The sequence below is a fragment of the Apus apus genome, chromosome 5 (assembly GCF_020740795.1).
Source record: "Apus apus isolate bApuApu2 chromosome 5, bApuApu2.pri.cur, whole genome shotgun sequence".
In the NCBI taxonomy this organism is placed as follows: domain Eukaryota; kingdom Metazoa; phylum Chordata; class Aves; order Apodiformes; family Apodidae; genus Apus; species Apus apus.
In genome coordinates this window covers 27,498,612-27,523,437 of record NC_067286.1, presented here as the reverse complement: position 1 = coordinate 27,523,437, position 24,826 = coordinate 27,498,612, and the positions used below count along the sequence as shown (strand labels likewise).

At 39.7% G+C, this 24,826-nt stretch overlaps 1 protein-coding gene across 1 annotated transcript; it reads left to right on the top strand.

Moving 5' to 3' along the window:
- Positions 1–2,489: 2,489 nt before the first annotated feature.
- Positions 2,490–24,030, top strand: LOC127385838 (cytosolic phospholipase A2 epsilon-like). Its single transcript, XM_051622015.1, has 21 exons — positions 2,490–2,516; positions 2,805–2,888; positions 5,228–5,300; positions 6,117–6,253; positions 7,417–7,548; positions 11,555–11,595; positions 12,040–12,082; positions 12,655–12,718; positions 13,311–13,477; positions 13,615–13,689; positions 14,053–14,090; positions 15,258–15,393; positions 16,846–16,985; positions 17,665–17,887; positions 18,538–18,652; positions 19,584–19,721; positions 20,234–20,341; positions 20,761–20,952; positions 21,509–21,675; positions 22,494–22,674; positions 23,792–24,030. The coding sequence occupies exons 1-21, from the start codon at positions 2,490–2,492 to the stop codon at positions 24,028–24,030; spliced, it is 2,520 nt and encodes an 839-aa protein (XP_051477975.1).
- The last annotated feature ends 796 nt before the right edge of the window (positions 24,031–24,826 follow it).

Sequence of the window (24,826 nt, the reverse complement as noted above, 5' to 3'; positions counted from 1 at the left end):
GCAGCTTAGTATCTGTTGTTCTTCACCTTTCCCAAATGCTTTTAACAGATGATCTGAAAATTACATAAAGTTAGTTTCTTATTGAGTTAAATAATTGTCATTACAGGTTTTGTCCCAATCTAGGTCAAAAAGGAATGATGAGTGATGCAGTTTTGGGATGTTGTATTTGTGTCATATAAATGAAGTCAGATATTTAAAGGTGATGCAGAACAGCTTTTGTTTAGGGGTTTATGAAGAATTAAATAATTAGTATTTTTAGAAATAAAGTTGCATCCTGTGGCTGCATTGCTGTGTCAGAGCTCAGATAAAGAAGTGTCTCTGGCTCTTTATCACAGCACCTTTCTATCAGAAGTGTTTTCCCTTGTATTAAGCGTTAAATAGCTGTAGAAACCCTGTTAGAAATTGGCGATATCACTGATTATCAGTCTTCATTGTGAGAGCAGAGTGATTCGGAGTCTGTGTCAAAAGTGATCTGGGATCTTGATAGCAACTGGGATTCTCCAGCTCTCGCAGCTGCCGCTGCAGAGGCTGCGCTGGTGCTGCTGCCAGTGGTTTGCTCCCCTGCCCCGCCCAGGCACCTGTGCTGCAGGTTGGGTGGGCCAGTCTGTGTGACTCCAGCCCTCGTGCAAGTAGCACTGCTGAAGACTTCTGCTGTTATAATGGTATTGGGGAAATACCACCTGGTTTTCTGGCCTGTGGCTTCCTGAATTCTGACTCACCTGCACCACTGCTCATGATGCACACCAGCAGGTTACCAACCAACTTCCTACCATTTCTGGGCTATGTCTGGTTTTGCATGGGAGAGCACTTTAGCTGGATTCTTTCTTGTGATGTGTGGATCAAGCATGTATAGCATAATAACATAGCTGCCTGAACAGTTAATATTGCTTAATTTATAGAAATCCATAAAAGGCCTGAATGCAGAAAGTGTGAGAGTTGAGTGGCAAGCATGGCATAATATCGAACTGGACAGGTAACTCTTACTCGTGAAGAACTAGAGTGAATCCACTGTCATCAAACCGAGCTGTAAAATTACTTCAGATTGATGTGACAGATGTCGTGTTTGGCCTTTTGTAAAAGCATAAGCTGAATCTCTTGTTTCAAATAGGGAGTGTTACATCAGAAGTATTATCGTGTAACTAAAGTGAAATAGATCTCTATTTTAATAAGACTACTCCACAAAATAAAAGAACAGTCCAACAAAAACCCTGTATCTGGAAACTCATCGCACTTCTTTGCATAAATGATGGTACTGCCCAGTGCAGGAGCTTTCATGTATTCATTGCCTGAAAAGCTAGCTAATTACAGTGCTCATCCAAAACTTTATCTAAGGCAGCTCTTCTCTACCAGACAGTTGAAATAAGTCAGATACTTTCATTCGAAATGGTTGTAAGTCAGATTTTTTATTTTGTAAGTCCTGCTGTGTCAAAAAGGGATTTTCTGTCTGACTAAGAAAGAAACTTGGGAATTCTAAAAAATAAAATCAACAGGGTTTGTTTTTTTTTAATAACCATATTCCATATGCTGTTTCTCACTATTGGATAACAGCTGGGTTTTGTGATTTGAAGTGTTTAACACAATAGCTGTTTTCTGTCTTTTTTAATATTTCAGTAATGGTACTGAATACTTTTGTTATTATGTATTGAGTGCTATTACAGAAAAGCAATGTGAAATTATTCTATAATTAAAAAGAAATAAAATCTGACAATTTTAACATGAATGTTTATGTATTTTTCAAAAAAAATCCTAAGTAGCTAGTTGTGTTAAAAGCTTATATGGTTTCTAACATAATTTAATTGAAGGCAGCACCTTCTCTAAAAACATTTCAATAGTAAAAGCTCTTACTGGCTCTACTAACTCTGTAGCATGCCTTATGTAACAGAAATAAGAGAAGAAAGGCTTCAGGCTGTTTTCTTTAGCTATTTGCCACTGTCCATGAGAGCCAGCCTCCAAGATGTGGCTGTAGATTGCAGTGGCCTTGGCGAAAACTATTGCAGTTACACATCTGGCTGGAGAAACCTGTGGAGCTGGAATGCTGCTGTTTGGATGTTTGGATCACTCCACTTGCTGCTGCCAAAGTGCCAGTGTGGATTTTATGACTAGAGAAAGTAACAGTAGATATCAGTAGCTGCAGTGTTAGGTCTTCTCTAGTTTTTGAGGGTTGCAACTGCCACAGGATGTCCTTCTGTGTGTGGTTCTTCAAACCTTATGATGGTGGGTAACTTTTATTTTGGGATTAACAACGTGTTTGGCACATCTCCTCCTTTTCCTTAAATCACTGTGGTGTTAAAAAATAATAATAAAAAATCTACATGTGGCACAGAATAAATGCGTAATTTGTGCTTTTGAAATCAGTGGGAGGTGGAGCTATGAGTCAATCTATATAGCTCTTCCCCCTTGATTAGAAAATAGCATGGTCAAGGAGCACCTGCCAGCTGCGAGATACACAGACTGGACCATTATAGTGTTGCCTTTTGTGAAACATACTAATGGAATCATCAGCCTATTCCCCTTTGGTAAGAGAAAATCAGCAGTGGGCATGAGGATGTGTTTGGCTATCCTGGTTGAGATTCATCAAAAGCAAATGCTTGGGGAATTTTGATCCTTAAATATCAAATGGATCAGCAGTGGGCAGATTTCTTAGTAAAAGCAGCAGATATATGGTCTTGATGAGATGCAGATACATGCCATCATGAGGAGGAAAAATGGCAGGGCACCCTGTGAATCTGAGTAGAAACTGAAAACTGAGAAATGGTGACTGCTGGGTTTCATTGCTTGTTCCTCTTTTGGCTCCTTGTCCCCAGGATCGGTTCATCCAAGCAAACCCCCACAGGAAGATTGGAATCAGAAGGAAAAATCATGAAGGACTGCACAGCACTGGAGACAAGGTACTGTGCAGAGGGCACCTTCTGGGTTGCAGGGAGAGGGCCATGGAGTGTGAACAACAGCTGTGCACCTGCCATCTACCATCAGCCATCAGCTCTCTAAGCGTAACTGTTCCTGTGAGAGGTGGTATTTTGATGGTTAGGGCAGTATTTGTTTCTTCTGTGAGTGTGCTATGTAGACTGGAAAACATTGACTTAGGGGTTGGGAAGGTGCGGATGGTGATGAACTTGTGGTTTAGATGCTGGGCAGGAACTGGGCAAGCTGGATTTCAGTCTTGATTTTACTGTGACCTCACTCTATGATGGTAGTCAGACCTCATAATACCCAAAGCTCCATCAAATTGTTTTTCCTTTGCTTTGTGGAGACACATCAGCAGATAAATTGTATTATTTGGTGTCTGCCACTTAAAATAGTTCAGAATGCTAATTTTTATTAAACGGAACTGGTAAAAGGTGTTGGAAGGTACAGAATGGGATACATACTGCATATGTAATAGAATATTCCCTTTCCTGTGTAATGGCTGGTTTAAACGATATTAAATGATAGCTTAAAAAAAAATAATAAATGTACAACATGATGAGTTTCCCCCAGTTTCCTGAATCTGCTCCCTAGCTGTGTTCAGTGCAGAAGTACAAGGCTAACTCTTGCCTAGGTCTGGGAGAGCAGTGACCTCACTACCTGCTAGCACTATGGAGTAATAGTTGGCTTTGGGTCTGCATATTTTCTTAGTCCGTCAGCTGTCTCATGAATAAGTTTCCTCCAAACTGCTGAATATCGATGCTTCTAAAGCTGAGGATGAAAAGTTAATACTCTGGATTTGGGATGAAAAGTTGAACTTTCACCTATTCTGCTAAACTATTCCTGTCATTCAGCTCCAGAAACCTTGCTGCCAAAAATTCTGCTGATAGGTTTCTTCCAAACCTGCTGATTTTGTTCAAATGACACTTTCTGACAGAACATTGTTGGGTTGGGAATTTTCCAGTAAGATCTAAATAGCATCTAGCCTGGTGACTGAATTTTTTTGATGGTTAAACTCCTTTGGTCAGGAAACTAGTTTAGCAAAATGAGAAGTAAACTGGGAGGTCCTGAGGAGACAGTTTCTCAGAAATCATGTTGCTTTGAAGGTTTAATTGCTTCTTTCAATTTAATTAATAGAGCTACTGCTTCTGTATGTAGTATTTTACTTCTGATGCTTTCAGGATTTTCTTGTTTTTCCTGTAACCCTGTTATAGAGTTATGTGTAGCTGTGCTGAGGAGTGAGAAGGAGGAAACAAAAAATGAAGCAGGTTGTGTGGCCTTCAATATATTCCCCTGTAGAACTCTATGCAGTGGGATGTCAATATATTGCTATACCTCAGTGCTTCTCGGTAAATCAGTTGGGTCAGCCTAGTTTTTTTCCATGTGAACACAGTTTCAAATTCAGTGATTCATGCTTTTTTCAGCTCTGGTCTTCCTCCAGCTCCTGGTTTATGTACATATATCAGTCCTGCACGTTCTGGTAATTCTGGTAATGTGGTTTTATTTTGATTAATGTAGCCTCTACCTCCGGATGACAGGCTATCTTTACACAATGTCACATGGGCAAAAAAACCTCACAAACAACCCAAAACCCCAAACAAATTTTAAAAAATCACAGCTTCTTCTGCTTTATGTCATGTCAAATTTGTCCTGAAATGCTAGAGCTGCCTTAAAGGGAGCTGGACCTATGTGTGAAATGTAAGAATGCTTACCCCAAGCCTCTGATTTCAGCCTTCCTCCTGCTGGTGTAACTGAAGAGCTCTGCAGACCCATACTGGACTGTTCACTTCTAGACCTGATCTCTCCCTCTTTTAGTTAGTTTGTTTGTTTTCCTTTTAAGGGTCATATTTTGGTATGGTGACCACCCATCGTCTCCAAGCTGGCACCCTGTGAATGCCATCCTGTAATCTGTTGCACTTAGCTTGAAATTTGAGGAGCAAACTGTAGTTTAGAAGGTAGCTGGACTTTACAGGGACAATTATGTAATGACTTCTTTTGAGAAAGATATCCTGTGGTATTTTGTACTACTCCCTGCTTTTAAACTTAACCTCCAAAATGTAAATCTGTAAAAAAACCCAAACATTAAACACTGCTGGTTATGAAACAAAACTGGAATCTGGCATTAGGTGGTATCAAGGAAGAAGCTGTCAGAGTTTGTCTCAAGAATTTTAAATCAAAACATAGTCACTGCATTAATATGAGAATGGCCTATGTTTACTTATTTTGCAGGTGTCATTGTCTTTGCTATGCAATCAGATAGGTGGTGTTAGTTATGTCTCAGTTATTTGCTAATAATTCAGGTATTTTTCTCATTGTTCTGCAGCCAGAAGTGCCTCAGTTGTGCTGGCTTACTGTAAAAATTGTAAGGATGAGAAATCTTCGTAAAGCAGATCTGTGTAAGTATCAATGATAGCATGTTTATAGGTTAGCAAAAAAGTCACCTTGATCTGGACTTAGTGCTCTTTTACACCTGCTGCTAGGACTATAGTAGTGTGTCAGTTTTTTTAGCTGAAGAAGTTGCATATATTTTCATTTTTGTTTAGACTAATTTACAATTATTTAGAAAACAGTTAACAACATCAGTGAAATAGAAATTCTTTCCCTTCACCATCTGCTCTGTGATATTCCCTAACTCTTCAGTGCCTCTTTATCCAAACGCTGCCCATTTTGCTTCTGAAAGGGGCACCTCTGTGAAAGATATAGGGAGAAACAATAGTTGTGCTGGGTGGTGCTGTGTTTGTCTCTTCATAGCTGTTTCAGTGTGAATGACTTGTATGTTACAAATAGGACTAAGTAAAGAAAAACAATAATAAAATAATCCCCCAAATGAAATTATTCTTATTTTTTTTGTTTAAAAATGGGAATCTTAGGAAGTGAAGTAATATATGAATTTGCTCGCAGCCTGGTAAATATTTGAAAATAGAAGTAAAAGATGAGAAGAGCTAGAATGTTTTAGTTCAGTGCTATGGAAATTAATATTTTGGCTTTTGCTATCCAAGAGTATTAGTGGTTAAAAATTGACTTTTGTTTGGAATTGACATAAATTTAGATAGAAAAGTTAAATAACTCTAAATTTAGAATGTTCTCTTTTTGTGTAATGAAATACTTAGGACTCCTCAGAGGTTAATATTTTCCCCCCCTGACTGGACAAAAGACATAATAAAAAATAAATTCTGCTGTACTAATTATCTACATCTCTTTTGTTAACACAGTGAGCCTAACTGATTGCTACGTGAAGCTGTGGCTGCCAACAGCTTCGTGTCGGGAAGCCCGGACAAGAACTGTACGGAACTGCAGAAACCCTGTCTGGAATGAGACCTTCCACTTCATGATACAAAGTGAAGTGAAGGTAGGATCTGCACTTGTGACAGTGAGCATACACTTTCTAAAGGGGACACCTTTACCTGCTGTTAACAGGCTCTTTAGGAAAGCCTTGAGGCTTACACAGAGGCTTGAACTCAGTTCTGTTGAGGAATAGGATGGTAATGGAAAGATGCAGGAAGTGTCAGAGACAGCATGAGAAATGATGTTTCCTACATCAAAGTAAATATGCAAGCCTTGGCTTGAATTCTCTGGTACCCTGACTGGTCTCTGTTGTCATCCTAGGCGCTTGGACCCCAGGAATTGGATGGAAGGCTTTATAAATCCTCTGGAGGATTAGTAGTATTTTCTTATGTGTAACCTCAAAGGCATTTTTGCTGTATGTTGCTGTGAGCTTGCAATATCTGCTTTGTACAGTAAGAATGACATTTTTTGTAAATTATGAAGTACATTAACTTAAAAGAACCCCACCCTTCAGTACCAACTACTCCATCACTAAATGAGCATATTCTCAAAAGCCTATGGGAAATCAAACCTGTGTCTGTCTTACAGACTTCTAACACAATCCTGCCCATTCTTAAGGTGTGAGTGAGTGTAAACTGAAAGGGTTATGGATCATCTGGAATAAAGTGGAGTACAAGTGACGCAAGATCTAGTCAGTTTTCCATGGCTTAGTAGTATTGCATCTTGTGCTGCTGTGGGTAATCTGAGCTCTGGGGAAATGCAAGGGAAATCGCTGCAATTTAACTTAAAATCTTTTAACAAGATTTAATGTGTTTTACCTTCCCTTTGTAAAGGCTGAGTTTGCCTGTATTTTTACTTTTTGCTGCTATGTTGACATTTTTAAAGATAATAATTTTGAATTTACAAAGGATTGTTATGAACAACATTTGTAATCTCTACTCTGTCCAGCGCATGTTAACATCATGCGTGTCACTTTTGTTGCCTTTTTTTTGAGCTCCTGTTCATTGTAAAATCTGATGATTGAACCCTTCTACTGTTAGTCCCTGACTTTGCAGTTGGAGCCACAGGGGCTGCATATCTGAGCAAAGGCTTGCTGCAGCCATCTCAGCAGGAGACTGTCCACATTGAACAACTTGGTGGCTGCTTGCTGCCTCTTGCCAGACCTTCCTTTTGGGCTCAGAACTCCCAGAATATGGCATTTACATCCTTCTCTTCCTCTCTTCTCAGAACATTCTGGAGCTGACAGTCTGTGATGAGGATACTTTCACACCAGATGATCAGCTTTTGACTGTTCGCTTTGACGTAGCCAAAATACGACCTGGAGAAAAAGTTCACCTGAATTTTGACTTGAATTCAGAGGTAAGAAATGAAATGAGGAGTGAAATGAAGTGAATAGATGAAATAATACTCTTGATCAGAATTTTGTCACAAATTACTGACTATATTAAATATTAGAGTTGTTTTTGCACACAAAGACCTTGTTAAAAGAACCTTGTTAAAGCACAAAGTTAAATGCTCAGGGTTTAGGAAAGGCCAGAAACAGACACCTCTTGGTGGTGATTGCAATTAGAGGCCAAAAGTGCTGCTGTGTGACCAGCATTGGTTGGATCAGGTCAGAGGATAATATCCTGAAGAACTTCTCTAAGATCAGCTGTGCTTGCAAGCACAAACACAACATTTTTCTGCTTCTGTCTGGTGCAGAGGAGTCTGTCAGCAGGGACAAGGTGTATTCTTGGTTTTGTCTGTCCTTAATTTAGCTGATTCAGCTTACTCTTGTAAAAGCCACTGTATGACACTGGAAGCATTCTGGAGCCACATTAACAACTTTTAAAATATGAACTCCAAAGTCACATTCTTCTGAAGTGGAGAAGCATCCATGAGCCCCAAGTTAGGGTGGTAACTATTAGGGGCAATTCATAACTTGTTGCCCATCCTTCCTGCCTTGTATCACATCTGTTGTTTTGCTTTCATTTGTCCTTGAGCAGCAGGCCTGGTTTTGGTCTGTTAGCTGGGAATAATCAGCAGAAGGCCTTTGCTGACTTAAAAGGCATTTTGTTTAGACTTATGTGGGAAAGAAGAACTGTTTCCCACAACACATCATGGGAATGTGTTGCTTCTTCCTACAGTTTGGTCATCATGACCTGATGAAAGTTTAACAATGCTTTAGGTATCATCTTTCTTTTTTTATGTAAGAGGAAGGGAGGCTTCTTTGAAGAGTCTGAACTGGTTGCTATTTCCTTATAGCTTTCCTTATACCTCCTTTCAGATTTACTACGGATTCTGTCATGTCCTTTCAGAAAATATGCTTGGTAAATTATTATATGTTCTCATGCAAATATCTCAGATTTTTTTTCTCCTTGTGGTAAACAACAACTTTTTTTTAAATTAAAAATTCTGAGCAAGTCTGTTTATGATCTTTTGTAACAGGATTACAGACTTCTGTTAGGGGGACTGAGTCAGCACTGAATGGATAGGGCTTGATGAATGAGAATCTTTTCAGTATTTTATTCTTCTAGGTCTGTGTGTGACCCAGTAGTGTTATTTGCTGCATATGTCTCAAAGAATATTGTGTTTCGTTGTATTAAAGAGGGTATAAAGAACTTTTTATGAAATATTTGGTGGGTGAAGTTGCTGAGAGTACAGGTGGAGCAATCTGACCCTCTTTTGAAGAGAGCAAAATACATACTCAGATTCCTTTCTCCAAAACATAACTTCTCTACTTGGAGGCTAGATGGCTTTTTCACACTTCTGACATGGACTTGAGTTTACAGTTGCTAGGGACTATGTGTGCTCTGTTTATTTCTAAACTGTTGTGTCAGATGGGATGTTTGGAAAAAACCTCTTGCCTGCTCCTTATATTACTATCACTTTGAAGAATGTTTATCAGCAAGTCTTCAAGAAAGTAAATCCTTATGAAGTATTCCAATATACCTGCTCCATATAGATATGGTCTTTCTTAGAATAAGGCTCATGTGACTGAGATAATTTGAGGTGTGATTTGAGCCATGAGTTTGCTCTTAGGCATGTGTAGAGTTGGCTTAATCCATTGGCTTAGCAAAGCTGATGATGGGGAGATAAAACAAGGTGAGCTGAGTCTCAGGAATGTCTTGGTCAAGCCTTCTTTAGCTGAATTGCAAATCCTACTCAGGTGCCCATGAGATGTCACAAGTTATGGCCTGTACATGGATTTTTAGAACATTTAGGGTTAATTTTTTTTTTTTAAGTGACTTAATAATGGAACATAGTGGACAACCTTAGTAACAGGCTGTACTGCTGCCTCTCCCCATAATGTTTTTTTTCATCTACTAAGGTATCTCAAAAGAAGGGCTGAGGAGGCTGGATGGGTAATGTCAGAGCATCAGTGTTGCTTCCTGCTCTGCCTCTTGCTCGCTGTGTGGTCTAACTAGTTGTGCTGGTTTTGTCTCGGAAAAAGTTATTTTTTTTCATAGTAGCCAGTATGTGGCTGTGTTTTGGATTTGTGCTGGAAAGGGTATTGATAACACAGGGATGTCTTAGTTATTGCTGAGCAGCGCTTACACAGTGTTAAGGCCTTTTCTGCTTCTCACACCACCCGACCAGTGAGTAGGCTGGGGGTGCACAAACACCAGCCAACCAGAGGGGACAGCCAGCCCCAACTGACCAAAGAGTTATTTCACACTAAATGACATCATGCTCAGCATATAAAGCTGGTGGAAGAAGAAGGGGGATGTTTGGAGTGATGGTGTTTGTCTTCCCAAGTAACTATTACGCATGATGGAGCCCTGGTCTCCTGGAGATGGCTGAACACCTGTCTGCTGGTGGGAAGTGGTGGATGGATTCCTTGTTTTGCTTTGCATGTTAGGTTGTCCTTATCTTAAACCATGAGTTTTCTCATTTTTGCTTGTCTGTTTCTCTCTCCCATCCCACTGGGTGGAAGTGAGTGAGCAGCTCTTGGGGGGGGGTGTAGTTGCTAGATGGGGTTAAACCTTGACACGTCCTGCTTTGCTCCAGGTTTTTCATCCACAAAAATGTGAATGGACTTAATAAAAATATAATGTTTGTGAGCATGTGTACAACAACATAAGAAGGATGGGAACAATTAGGCAGATATTAGGAGCCACAGTCTCCTGAACTTTGTTTCTCCTGTTTTTCGGACAAAGTTGGAACAGATTGTGAGTGAGTTTGGATACTACAGACTGGTCACAAGATGATGCTTGATAAAGACTATCTTGTATATCTGTAAGGCAATTGTTTTCTAAAATCCATCCCTCCGCCTTCTGTTAGAAACTGTTGCAACCACCCTAATTGTCATGAAACAGAGATTTGGGGAGAAATAAGCAAGCAGAATCACTTGCTGCTGGGTTACATGCCACAGACCCAACTGTCAGGGAAGCCATCTGAGATGTCTCATTTGCTGACATGAACTAGTAAATACAAAAATACTTATTTCACCTTTACTGTAGTGATGTTTTTGCCTTGGCAGCTACTTTATCATACTTGGCAGGGTTTTCACAGTCTCTTCACAAAGTTTAAGTCTGCTGTGCAGCTGGACTGAAGGGATGTTTGGAAGTTAAGTTTAGTTCTTCTGAATATGAATGAAAATTTTTCCTACCACTTGTCAGAAAGAGATTTAAATCTTCCACTATTTAGTGTTTTCTTCCCTGAAAGAAAGATGATCTCTCTGATATATGTTTGTTTGCAGTATTTCCTGGATTGGCTGTGTCCCATGCAGACTGATCAGGCATATGGCAGCTGTGAAGTTGCATAGATATTCAGTCCCTCTTACGATGTTGATGTGTTGATGATTTTCTTCTGTTGCTGTTCCCTGTTGTTACACTCCTTCCTCTCTTCATCTTGCTTCAGCCCTTGTGAGCTCTTTCCCTCATTCCCCTTCACAGCTTCAGTCTTCTCTCTTCTGTCTTCTTCACTGGCAATTTTTAATTTTCCAAATTGCTTTCTTCTCCCATCTTTTTTTATGTTTAGTTACTATACTCTGCAAATTCTTTTGTTTAACCCAAATATACTCACCACCTTGGTCCATTCATTCTCAAGATGTTCTCCTACATCATTAACCTGTTTTACCTCCCTGCATGGGCAGTGATTGACCTATGTCTTATCCTACTAATATAATGAATAACATGTCCTTCACCCCCTACTCCATGATACTTACTCTCCTCCTTCCCTTGGGAGGGACAGTTGGTTTGTAAACAGTAGAGCAGTGGAAGGACATGAAACGGAAGGACATGAAACGAAAGGGTGGGCAAAGAAGAGGTGTAGGAATAGCAAAAACCTGGCAAGAGAGGGTTGTACAAAATAATCAGAACTCTATGAAGGAAAAAAAAAAGTATTCTTTTCCCCTAAATGGAAAAATAAATCTTCTTTTCAGAAACAAGAAGAACTAGAAGTGGAATTTCTACTGGAAAACATGTGAGTAAAGACCAAATGTTACAGAATTTGTCATCGGAAAATTTCACATTTTAGAGAGTGGTAATGCAGCACTGGGGAAGTGGCTCTGTGCACCTGTGTTCAGACATCCCATGTTGGCATCTTCCCTGTGGTTGCTTTTCTCTCCTGAATCTGGTGAAACCCCTCCTTGTGTGACAGTATCACTTACTATTTATAGCTGAGGGTGGGTGTTCATTTTGTAATTCAGCCTAAGGAGAGATAATGCTGATCAAGGAAGGTAAGAGGGAATGTCCCTAGGAGCTGTGGGACTGTGACATGGTAGTGAGCGTGAGACAGAGGTGAAAGATAGAAGTGCTGATGATGCTTGACAGCTAGAAAAGCTGAGCTCAGAAAACTATTTGCATTTAAAAGATTATTGCTCCTAGACTCACCCTTGAATAAGTCTTTTCCTTTTTTTCTTTTCAGTCCAGGTGTATCTGAAAACATCATTACTAATGGCGTACTAGTGGTAATTGTTCTAATTTTTTAATGTTCTTATGCTAGGTCTTAATTGAAGAATATGGTTGCAACAACTAAGCCTTTGGGCAGAGCCTTAAGTCTTTCTCAGATGAGACACAGGCATTGTAAAGTTTTCAATGCTTGTAGTGCATGGGGAGAGGCTTGGACCAGCATTCTGCCACAGTCCCAGTAAGCTGCTCACTGATGAAATGGCAGAAGACAAGGAAAATTGGGAAGTGGGTGAATTCAGTGTTACTGCAAAGTTTATCATTTAATGTCTATCTTGGAGCCAAAGACTCTTTTCACACCATGTCCAAAGTACTGTGCCATGATCCTGAGCTGCTACTGCCTTCTGTGCAGCACTCTCTTGGGAAATTTCAGTTTCATCCCAAAAATCTTAAAAGTACAGGCCCTTCTGTTCAGGTGTTCTGCAGAGCTGTAGGTGTCCTTCAGCTCACTCTTCTGTAGACAAAAGTTAAATTGTGGTCTAAATGTGGAGGAAAATTCCTAGTGATAAATGTTGGCGGTTGAATGGTTTTTCAGTGTTCTGTGACCAGTGATTTTATTGCTTATCTCTTCCAGTCTCGCGAAGTTTCCTGTTTGGAAGTACAGGTGGATGAAACAAAAAAGAAGAGTCCTTACAAAAGTGAGGTTATTGATTTATACCGTTTGTTGCTGCTTTTTGTGTGATGGAAGATGCAGCTGAATCTAGATAAATCCATGATCCATTTTAGCCTTCTCCATTTGTATCAGGGCTGCTTGGGGACTGAGGTCTGAATTGGCTACTTGCTAATAGTGAGAATCCTCTGGAGGTGATGTAACTGTGTAGCTTAAGGGGAACTGTGGAGAAGCTGAGAGATTCAGAGATATTAGATCGATGTGATGGAACAGAAATACCTGTGATGAGAACAGGTAGTGAAAGAGGGGAGACAGGTAACTATCTGGATGGGAAAGACTATGAGGAAACTTGGAGGAAGTGAACACTACCAGTAGCATCCACTGGTCTAACACATGGTTTCTGTCACTTGGCAGGGCAGAGAGAAGTTGCAGTGTCACATCAGCCTTTTTTTGCCTTTTCAGCCTGGTCCTTGTTCACAATGATTATGGGGGAAGAAAAACACTGGCCCAAATTAATGTTGACTGCACTAAGCCTGAAACTTTACTTGGGATGTTTGGTTTATTATTTTTCAGGGCCAGATGCAGTTAACATTTCTCTGCGCTTTGCTTCTTATTCTTAGGGGGAGATTTCAAATTCACAATTAAAGGATCCTATGAAGAAGCCCAGGATGTTTCCATAGGTCCTTGCTGCAGCCAGGGAGGCAGCAAACCCACCGTGTTCCACTATGTCAAACACAGTCAACCCAGACTGCACATGAGGCTGCCAAAGGAACGCTTCTTCTGTGGTGTATGTTTTGCTTGTGGATGGTGATCAAGTAACTTTTGGGAGAAGCATGATGAATTAGCCCTTTCTCTGGTAGATTTGTACCTAAGGGTTGTAAATAATTTTCTTCTTATAATAATTCTTTTCCTTCTTCAATTCAGCATGGCTTAGCTAGGAGGGAAATGGCTGTGCCTCTGCATTCTCTGGACTTGAGCAAGAAAGTGACAGTGATGAGAGTGAGTAACTTTTGGCAGCATTTGGAATTATTTCAACAAGTGTAAGCTATATTTATGTGATACCTGGTCTGTTACTAATTTTATTATTAAAAATGTGCTAGCTAAGTACATGTGTGCTCAGCTCTGCATACATTTGAAAGTATAGCTGTTGTTCAGGGAAAAAAGTAGCATATTCAGAATTGCTGATTGCTTTAAAGGTATTTTAAAAGCAGGATCCTAGTGATTGTGTGCTGAAGGCCTGAGAAGAGATTAAATAATTATCACTGGACTATATACATGAATAATTGCTAATACTGTAAAACTTGCTTTTGCAAACTTTCAGTTCTATTTCAAATTCATGATGTATTCATTCTTAATTCTCAGGGTGAATCATATGAGGTGTCTGTGAAGGAAAAAGATGGGTAAATCTTATTTCTTTTGAATGATTACTTAAGCCATCTCCTTTCCTCTCATAGTATTGTCTTTAGATGGAAGGAAGTTACAGCTCAAAGTAGCTTATTTTGAAACCAGGAATAAGGATTGTAATTGGTTAAAGAAGACTAAAATATGGGGGTTAGTAAAATGATACATGCTTTTAAATTGGTTGCAAGAGTACAGCATAGAACAGCTGGTAGGTAGTCATGGCACATTACAAGACAGTGTTTTTTCTGATATTGATTCTTCCTACTTTCACGACTGAAGAATCACTCTGTCTTGTAATGTTTATCTGTAACACATACACGGTTGTGTAACACATTTCTAACATATTTCTGACATTGTTATGCATTTACCAATCTTCTGCAGGTTATTTTTCAATGAAACAAGTGAACAGTAATGAAGTTACTGACTGGCTTGCAGTGATTTTCTGAAGGGCAACATTACCCTCTACTGATTAGTTAGCTACAATGCAAGCACTAATTCCAGACTCAGATGATAAATCAGAGGTTTTTACTGAATATTAATTATGAGTCACAAAAGAGACAAAACCTTTTGGCTGAAACAAATCCCTGAAACAGTAGTCCTGTGAAAACAGAAGTTACAGAATTTATAATGCACATGATGTTTATAATACTGTACAGATATGAAGGGATACACTGAAGAGATGTCTTCTAACTCAAGTATTTACAGCATGAGTAGAGATAAGCCTAACACAGTATTATGGTCATTTTGCCTAAAGCATGTTAGGTTTAAGTAACTGCTGAGATCCCTTCTGCTCTTCAGGAGATGCATACGTAACAAAAGAATGTGAAGAGGTGTCTAAATTTCAGAATTCAATGTGAAACAGATTTAATTCAGTTGTGTTCCTTGGTGTTTGTCAGCAGAGAATTCAATTCATTTAGCTTCCTCATGCTTGTGTGAAATAGTTTGAGGTATGACTCTGGTCTAAAATCTCCACAGGAAGGCAGAAATACAGGGCCTGTGTTATCCATGTACCTGCATTATCCATGTACTTGTATAGGGGAACCTTCACATGCATGGAAGTAGCTTCTCTTTAAACTGGTTTATTGTTGTTGCTGGTTTTGCCTGATGTCTTGAGCAGTAGCTCTAGAAAAGGCTCACAGGTAAGGTGTCTTGTTCTTATGCTCTAGTTGCAAGAATTTAGATTTGCGGCTGGGGTTTGATCTATGTGCAGAGGAACAGGATTTCATCTGTAAAAGGAAGAAGGTGGTTGCTGCTGCTCTGAAAAGTATTCTTCAGCTAGATGAAGACCTGCATGAGGATGAGGTATGTGGGACAGCATCTTGGGAATTTACAGTATTCAGTCCCACTTTGAATTAAGTGGATGTTACATGTTTGCTTGGCTACCCAAATAGCTCTTTGACATCTTCTAGATTAAAATGTATAGGCCAGATTGTCGCTTGCTCCTAAGACCAAGAATATCCAAGAACTGGGCAGAGAGGAAGAAAAAGGAACTGTCAGGATGTCAGTTATAGCTCCTTTATTCTCTGTCAGCCTCCACCCTCACTCAGGGACACCCAAAGGATGTATTTGTTAAGATGAATGTATGTATAACCAAGCATGATGACATTTGATTGTATAGACTGTGACAGTTTCTCCTCAGTTTGATGCCTCTCCCCTTCTCTGGTGTTACGCAAGGCTCAGAGGGGAAGGCTGAGACTCTTCCCTAATCACACTGGTGCAGCAGCATCTGTCTTCTGCATTTTTGTATATTACCTCTTGCTTTCTCCTCTCCTGGGGATCCCTGGACTCAGAGGTAGCTGCTCTGTGTCTGGAGTAATAATAATGTTACAAGGCTATGGTGCTTGGAGCACAGAGACAATCTTCTGCAACTAAGAGAATGTGCTTGTGTGGGATTTCCTCCTTTGCTCTGTTTGCTTCCCAGCATATCCATCCTTTGATGCTGTCTGCAGGACAGCATTTGTCAACCAGCTCAAAGTGCTCATTAGCTTAAATAACAAGTAGAACAGCACCTGTTATTATTCAATTCAATAAAGAGTTATTGAGTCACATTAATTAAAACAACAAAAAAAACCAACAAAAACCCACAAAACAATAAAAAAACCCCAAAGTAGGTTGTAAAATACAATGAAGATAAGATCAAAGGCAACTGTAAGATATATTCCTAAAATTTGATAAACACCTTGTCTCAGATTTTGCTAAGACCTACCTAAGGGGCAGAGGAGCTGCATCCCTGAGAAAAGGAAGACCACATTGTATATAACATTGCTGTCAGGGAAGGGGCAGGGAATCTGGGTAACAAAGAAGTAACAAAGCTTGTCACCATCTGCCTGGAGAATAGCAAATGTGGTGTATAAACTTAGAGGAATGAAAAACTATGCAGGCAGCTTTTGCTCTGCTCCTCTGACCTCAGTTTTACTCAGGATTTTAAAATGTGTTTTGAGGAAAAGATGTGAGGAAAAAATAAAAACCAGCCAGAAAAGACTTTTTACAAATCTAATAATAGATTATGCCATGTGAGAGCCATGCTTACAGCTTCTGACTTATCAAAGCACCACTGGTCAGGAAGGTGCTTTCAGCATATGCGAAGTCCCACCAAAATTTGCACAGCTCAAACACACACCTAAGTGCTGCCATGAAGGGAGTAAATTGGGCCCAAACCCATCTGAATCAGGGTGTTGCTGTTACTACTTCTGCATGCCCATCACTTCTCTCTTCCATCTAGTAATGAATGACTCTGTGCCTTCATGTGTTGAGCAGGTGCCAGTGGTGGCAGTCATGACCACAGCAGGGGGAGTGCGGTCCATGTCAGCTATGTTTGGCAGCCTTCTGGCTCTCCAGGACTTAGGTGTTTTGGACTGTGTCTCATACATCAGTGGTTTATCTGCCACAACATGGTAAGGAGAGTTGGGCTTGTGCTTGCTGTCTGTGTTAGTAGAGGGATAACTTGGTGAAGCATACTGCCTTGGTGGTGAATTTTACTCAGTGGGACTTCTAGTGCTCGCCTGTTTCATGAGACCGTTTTGTTTCTTATTAAAAAGAGACATGAGATAGAATTAGAACAAGGTGAAGCAGGCATGAGAAAGGGTGACTGGAATCTGGACAAACTCTGGGAACTGAAATCTCAGGCAGACTGGCCTTGTGTCTGAGGTAACCCTCTTACTGCATGTCCAAGGAGGGGGAGCTATTGCACTTGTCCAGGGCGATGTTTGCTGCTGCACACCTGCTTAACATTTCACACAGCGTCTGAAACAGTGGAGGGAACTATCCCTAGACGGAAGTTGCAGCTTTCATCTAGGTAATCAAATGGTAATTCTAGTAAAAGCTTGTGTTAAGTTATGTGTGTTGCTTTATTACTCTTGATTCTGTGAAGAAATAAGCTAGGATAATTTTGAATGTATCCCTGTAGCAAAAGCTGTTTACTTCAAATTCTGCCTGAGCTTTCAACTGTACTTCCAAGGTAAAAGTTGGAGGGCAAGAGCTTTGTGTAACCTGAAACAAAACTCTTGCCTGTGGTATAAGCCCATTAATTGTCATGTACCCAGTGATGACCCACAGTATGTTTCCTTTTACCAGGACCATGGCAAAGTTATATGAAGATATGAATTGGTCACAGAAGGATCTCAGAGGGCCGATTAGTGATATCAGGAAACATGTGATCAAGAGCAAGCTGCACTGTTTCTCCCTGGATCATATGAAATACTATGAAAAGGAGCTTTGTGAAAGAAAGCAAGAGGGGTACAAGCTGTCCTTTACCGATTTATGGGGACTCTTCATTGATTGTATGCTACATCATCAGGTATTATAAATCGATCCCTTACTCCAGAGGTTTTCTAACTTTTCATGTCTAAAGCTCTGGATTCAGTTACAGGAAAGGCTTCCAAAACTTCTGAGTGTTTTTAGAAGAAAAACAACACAGTGAGACTAAAATGTCAACGTCTAGGGGAAATGTCTAAGCATGTAAAAAGTCAAGGTGTTAATGAAACTGATTTTCTATCTTTAATTTCAGATCAAATGAGCATTCTAGTAACATACAGAGGAGAGGTGGCTCTGACACAGTTAAGTTCAGACATAGGAATGTATAGCTGTACCAGCAAACAAAGCTGAATTAAATGAAATGGGCCTTGCTTGACTTTTATCTACAGCACCTCCAAGGTAGCTAAATATCTTTATCTTCCCTTAAAGCAAGTCATATTCCAGTAACTGTACAGAGAGGTTTCTCACATTTTCACTCTATCCCCCTTTCCAAAATTCCCAGAAGCACAAGTGATAATGCTTAGGTGAAGGCTGATGACAGATAACAGATTTGTGTAGTTGAAACACTGAAGTACACAGAGCAAAAGCTGCAGAGGTTTAGGAGATCTTTTATTGATAGACCATGCTTAGATAGTATATTAAGTCCATGCATCGTGTTGATCTTTTGCAATGTCTTCTGTTCTTTATAAACAGGAAAGTACTCACAAACTGTCTGATCAGCAACTGGCAGTAAATCAGGGGCAGAATCCACTGCCCATATACCTGTCCCTCAATGTCAAGGATGACTTCAGCACTCTGGACTTTAAAGGTAATTATTATTATACACAATTCTATAAATCTAAGAAATTTCCTTTTAATGCTGAGTGAATGCCAAAAGCTTCTACTGTAAGTCCCATCTAATAAATCTTTTAAATAACTTATTTTTCCCCTGTCTTCACATCTGGGTTCTGACTTGGATGAAAGCTGGGCTATGGTGGGGAAGTACCTGTACAAAGATGCTGCCTCGAGAGCCACTGCTGCTGCTGTTTCTCTTTCATCCCCACCTGCTCCTCACAGCCACTTTCAGCTGCTGAGGTTCCTGCTGAGGCAGCAGCGGTCCAACAGAGCTGTGAAGAGCTGAGGGAGGAAAAGGGAAGATGGGAAGGGGAGTGAGAGCAGGAGGCAGCTTCCAGCAGCCAGAAAGGGATCTGAGGAGGGGCAGTGCTCTGTGCCCTGATGAGTGAAGCCAGTCACTATTTCCACCGCTTTTTCTGGCCAAAATGAAGCAGGAGATCCTGCAATGGAATCTGTTTATCTGCTTCTAGGCACAATCTGCAGTCTCAGTGTATTCAGCCAAGGTTTATTTGGCTTCACAAGCCAGTGATTATCAGAGCCTGCGAATGAGTGGTAGCTGGTGCCATTTCTGATGCAGAACTAAACACGCCACATCTTGCACAGGGCCTTAGCAACTGATGGATTTTCAGGCCAGATTTTTGCTTCCTAGTACAGATGTGGACCTGAACCTCAAGATGAACAGATTTTAACAGTGTTAGTTAAGGTGAATTTTGCTTTTGCATTCACCAATCTACCACACAGTACATTGGAATGTACCTGTTTGTTTCAATACATGATGGTTAGAACTGTTTCTCATCAAAGTGCTAAAGCTACAGGCCTTGTTCTTTCAGCTTTTGATTCTCAGCTGTTACTTTTACATGTGTTCAGGTGGCTGAAGTAAGTCCTTTTTGATGCCTTATTTGCAGAGTGGGTGGAGTTCACACCTTATGAGGTGGGTTTCCTGAAATATGGGGCCTTTGTTCGTTCAGAAGATTTTGGTAGTGAGTTCTTCATGGGACAGCTGATGAAGAAGATCCCAGAGTCCCGCATCTGCTTCTTGGAAGGTGATTTACTATCTTAGAAACACATCACCTTTTTAACCACATAGCTGACTACACAGAGTTGGCATCTAGTTACTACTGGTCTGCAAGTAGCAATGATTGCACACCAGATCATGTATCTGATGCAATTTAAATCTCAAATGAAAACAGTCAAAAGTGCCAAAAGAGAAAGCAAATTATTGAGACAAATGCAATTAATTTACTGAACTTCTTAGGTTAGGCCAAAACAGAACACACACTTTAGAATTGATCTTTTGAAGTATTTAAAATCACAGTCTGACTTTTATAGACAGCCAGGTTTCTAAAATGGCCTAGTCATAAGCCAAACATTATGTGGAATGACATGGTATTTGTTATTCATATTAAAATTCATAATATTTCATAACTAAAGCAGTGCTAATTTAAACAACCACAGAGGCTGAATCCAAGCAGGTTGCCTTAGCTGTGCTCTAAAAATTCAAAGTAGTATTAAGGATTAAGTTTTTTGTTTGTTTGTGGTTTTTTTAACTTTCAAGGCACATGGAGTAACATATTTTCACAGAACTTCATGGATGCTGTCTACCTCTCGGGTCATTCTGAAAACTTCTGGCACAGATGGACCCGAGACACTGAGCATGACATTGGTTAGTTATTTGGATTACTTTTCCCTTACATCTACATCATCTTCATACCTTTCTGAAATGGGAAACCTGACGTTTGGTAAAGAAGTTTTTTTTGTGTCCTTGAGGACACCAAGCTTTTGGGAATGAAGGAAGAACAGAAGTGAAACAGATGTGCCAGAAAACAGGAAAAACATGGCACTGCTTGTGGTGCAACATCCCTGAGGAGTTTTGTTAGTCACAAGAGGGTTACCATGAGTCCTTTGGGGAGGGAGAGGCCAGACAGGGAACAACAAGGTGATGCTTTGACAGTGATGAAACCCACCTCTGTCCAGAACAGCTTGTTGGTGCTTGCCTCTTTCTTTGACATTATTAGTATCTTAGAAACACTCTAAACAAATGCAGACATGACATCCTCTTCCCTCTTCTCATTCTTCCTACAGAGGAAGACCCTGCTCTGCCAAAGAAACCTCATGAACAGAATACTTGCTTATCCATTCCCAAAGGTTGCCTTTCCAATACACTTCGAGAAATGATGACTGGACGGCCAGTGGTTTCAACTTACCATAATTTTCTCAAGGGCTTGCAACTACATAACAAGTATTTAGAGAATGAGAGCTTTGCCATGTGGAAAGGTAATAGCAAATTGTTTTAGACACATCTTGGAAGGTGATTTGAGTGCTAATACTTGCTGAGGACAAATAATTTATAGGTTTAAGCATAAAGGCAAACATTTATTACAATAGTTTGATTAACATGTCTGTGGAATTGGTTTCACTAAGCCCCAGGTGATTTACTGCTGGTCTCGTTTCTCATTTCTGTCTTGGAGAAGCCACAGCAGGCTTGTTTGAATTCGATTCTTCCTAGGAAAATCACAAAAGAATAATTTACAGCTTCCACTGAGGCTAAGTAGCTACAAATTTACACCAGTTGAAAAAGCAGCTTAACGTATCTCTGGCTGAACCTGAGTCTCAGAACTGCTCTCTCTTAGTGATCTCGGAATTGAGCTACAGATGCTAATATTGTGTGAAAGACCATGGTGTTCAACACTTGTGTTAAAAAACTGTGGGATTTGTGTCAAAGACTGATGCAAGTGTGGGCTGTATTTCCTTTCTTTCCTTGTTATGCTGATTTGGAAAAAAATGGACTTGCTTCTGCTGTAATTAATGAATAAGGTTTTTTTTCTTCCAGACACAGTGCTTGATTCTTCCCCCAACCAGCTGAATGAAATGGATGACTACCTCAAGCTGGTAGATACAGCTTTCTTCATCAATACCAGCTGCCCACCCATTCTGAGGCCAGAGAGGAAAGTGGATGTCATTTTGCATTTAAATTACAGTGGAGGCTCACAGACTCTGGTGATGTTTTGAAGTTGCAATTCTTTATGACTCCTGTTGTTGAATTACCACATTTATTTATTTCTCCCCCCCCCAATTATATGTTTTTATAAATTTAAAGATTATATCAGTGATACTATTCAACATTGTGATCCTGATGTCACTGTCTTTATCAGGGCTATTTTCAGTAGCTTTCTGGCACACACGCATAGAAGATAACCTGTTCTGTGTATCCATGCAGATTTGTTATTGTGGTACCAAGTTCCTCAGTAGTTAATTAAATAGCTTTACAATATAATTAGTGAATACATAAATTTGCTATTTTTGAATGAAAATTTGGAGTTTCCCTTTAATGTTTGCCTCTTGGTGGTTGCATAAGTTTCAGTCAGGTTTTTGCTTTGCTATGTTTGAGGAAACATTGAGGAGTGTATGTGATTGAAATGAATGTGATTGATTTGTAGCAGGACATGAAGTTATTCTTAAATGTACTGAATGCAAACACTCAAGAATCTATGATCTGAGACAGCAAGTGTAATCAAAATTTCCAGATCTAAATCCTCTACTGTGGCCACTAAATCACAAAAATTATCTGAATTTAATATAAATTTCAGAAACCAGTAATCTTGCTTTAAAAATCTACAGTGTTAGCAAATCAACCAAATTTATATTACCCAGGTTGTATTAAAATCAAGAGGGTTTTCTTGGTCCAGTGCATCCTTCACCTTATAAACATATAAATCAATCACAGATTGTGTAGGGCAGCAACATATAAGTTGTAGGACTTGGTAGCCTTATTTCAATCTCTCTTTGTGTTATAACTTTCCTCTTTGTTGAACCAGCCACTGGACCTCTTCTCGGAGTACTGTTTGGAGCATGGGATCCCATTTCCCAGCACAGAGCTGTGCCAGGAAGACCGGGAACACCTGAGGGAATGCTATGTGTTTGAGAATAGCTTAGAGGCACCAGTCTTGGTCTATTTTCCACTAGTGTGTGATACCTTCCAAAAATTCAAGGCACCAAGTAAGTTAACTGCATTAGTCAATGATATTTTGGGGTTGTTACATTCAGTTTATCCATTGAATTTGTCCTCTTCTAAAAGAAGACTGGCAAGCTTCTCATTTGGCTAAATTAACGTATTCCCAGTCCTGTTGTGATGAGTGTAGTGTTGGTCAACTAATCAGGGACTGAACTGAAGAGCTTCAAAATTAAAAGCATGAATAACTGTACTTTGAGGCAAAACTCCTTATCCAGCAACTGGGACAGCTTGTTTCCTTTGGTAATAAAGGGTAGGAGGCAGCTAGTAAGTCATATCCACTGGTAGTGACGCTGTTGCTTAACAGACTTCTAATGAGATACTATATTTACTTTATTAACAAAGCTACAACAGTCTCGTTACTTGGTTTACATGAAAAAGTTGAGAATCAAAAGTGCTGAAAACATAATGAAGCAAAGGATTTGCCAGAATAACAAGCTGCTTTGATATTTGTAATTTTTGAAAAGTTGCCAGGTTATTTTCTTTAGTTCAACAATAGAATAAATGGTGATTTGTTTATTTCACCAGAAAAACTATCTGGAAAATTCAGCTTCAGTTTACAAATACATCTGCAGACATCAAGTTCAATTTTCTTGTTAATTTAGTATGATCCCTTAAAAACTGAATAAAAATCCATGTATCAGCTTATTGGAAAAGACCTCATATAGTTCATCTTACTCTTTGTCCTGCCACTTAAAGGCTCCTCTAGAAAGGGAGATTTCCCAATTCAGGAGCTTCCTGGTGTAATTTTCTACTAGGTGGTAGATAAAGAGCTTGTCATCTCACTGTCCAATGGAAAAGTTAAAAATACAAACTTCCAAATCTCCGAAGTAAAATATTCTGATGCAAAATTTAGAATTTAGAGAGGAAAGCATTTTGTGTGGAGAATTTGTTCTGCCAGTCAATTCAGGATCAGCTGTGAATGTAGTCAAGCAGCTAAGTAGTGGATTTTACTAGTGCAGCAGATACAGTAGCTATACAGTAATTAAACCTTGAACTATTTTCCTGAGAGAGTTCAGTTTCTTGTGGCTGTTACTTTGCATTGCCTGGTGGGAGTCTTCCACCTCAGTAACATTGCCGTGTTGAACTTCGCTCTGTTCTCAGATGTGGAGCGCAGTCCCACGGAGATGGAGGAGGGAAGAGTAGATGTGTCTAACTGTGTTGCTCCCTATGGCACTGGTCTGCTTACATATACCGAAGAGAATTTCAACAAGTTGCTGAACCTGTGCAGCTACAACATCCTGAACAATAAACATTTAATTCTTCAGGCTTTGCGAACTGCAGTGGAACGAAAGAAGCAGTTTAAAAACTGTCCTTCACCTCAGTCATCTAAACCCTTTTAAAGTCTATCTTGATGGATCTCAGCAGAAGGGGATACACAAATGTTTTGGTAATGGTCTAATAAATATTCAGGGAACATGAATCCAAACAGAATGAACATTCATGTTATGGACACAAATCTTGATGGTATGTGGTCTTTGAACCAAAGACCAAAGCAAAGATGGAGCAAAGCTTTGCCTTGTTCATAGATCTCCTCTTGTGACAGTAAGGAGTAAATCAGATACCAAAAATGTTTGCACCAGGAAAAGGAAGGCTGATAACTGAAGAACAGAGCTGCACATGACATCTTCTATTTTCTCATTATCCTTCTGCTTGGTGGAAGTCTATTCAGTGAATTTGCCTGCTTGGCTGTCATTGCACTGAGTCTGCATTTTTTTATGAACTTCGCCAGCTATCTGATACAAATAATCTGACTGCATCTGTTTTTCCTGAACTTCTCTGAAATATTGCCTACCAAATAGATTTTGAGGTTGTTGACAGCAGTTGGGGCTTTAGGGGAAAAGAGTTTTAATAGCCTAGCTTTTCGCCATAACCATGTCTTCATTTTTTAATCTGCTGTGAACAGAGAGATGTTTTTGATGGCAAGAAGACTTCTGATACCAACTGCTTTGACTTTTGCAATGTTATGATGACCACTGTGTAGCTGCTGCTGCAGTTTTATTCCCGGTGCTGTTCAAAACACTGCCAGGGAAGCATTCGTGGGATTTTCATACTCACTAGCTAAAAGCTTGTTTAAGAAAATTTATTTAATTGGTCATTCTTAGTTCTTATATTCTCTTGTATGTATCAATATGCATA

Bases quoted from the DNA above. Each gene is read 5' to 3' on its own strand.
- LOC127385838 (XM_051622015.1), top strand. From the start codon at position 2,490: ATGGAATCATCAGCCTATTCCCCTTTG. The intron at 12,083-12,654 runs GTAATTGTTCTA...TATCTCTTCCAG, and splicing joins TTACTAATGGCGTACTAGTG to TCTCGCGAAGTTTCCTGTTT. The intron at 21,676-22,493 runs GTGATGTTTTGA...TTGTTGAACCAG, and splicing joins GTGGAGGCTCACAGACTCTG to CCACTGGACCTCTTCTCGGA.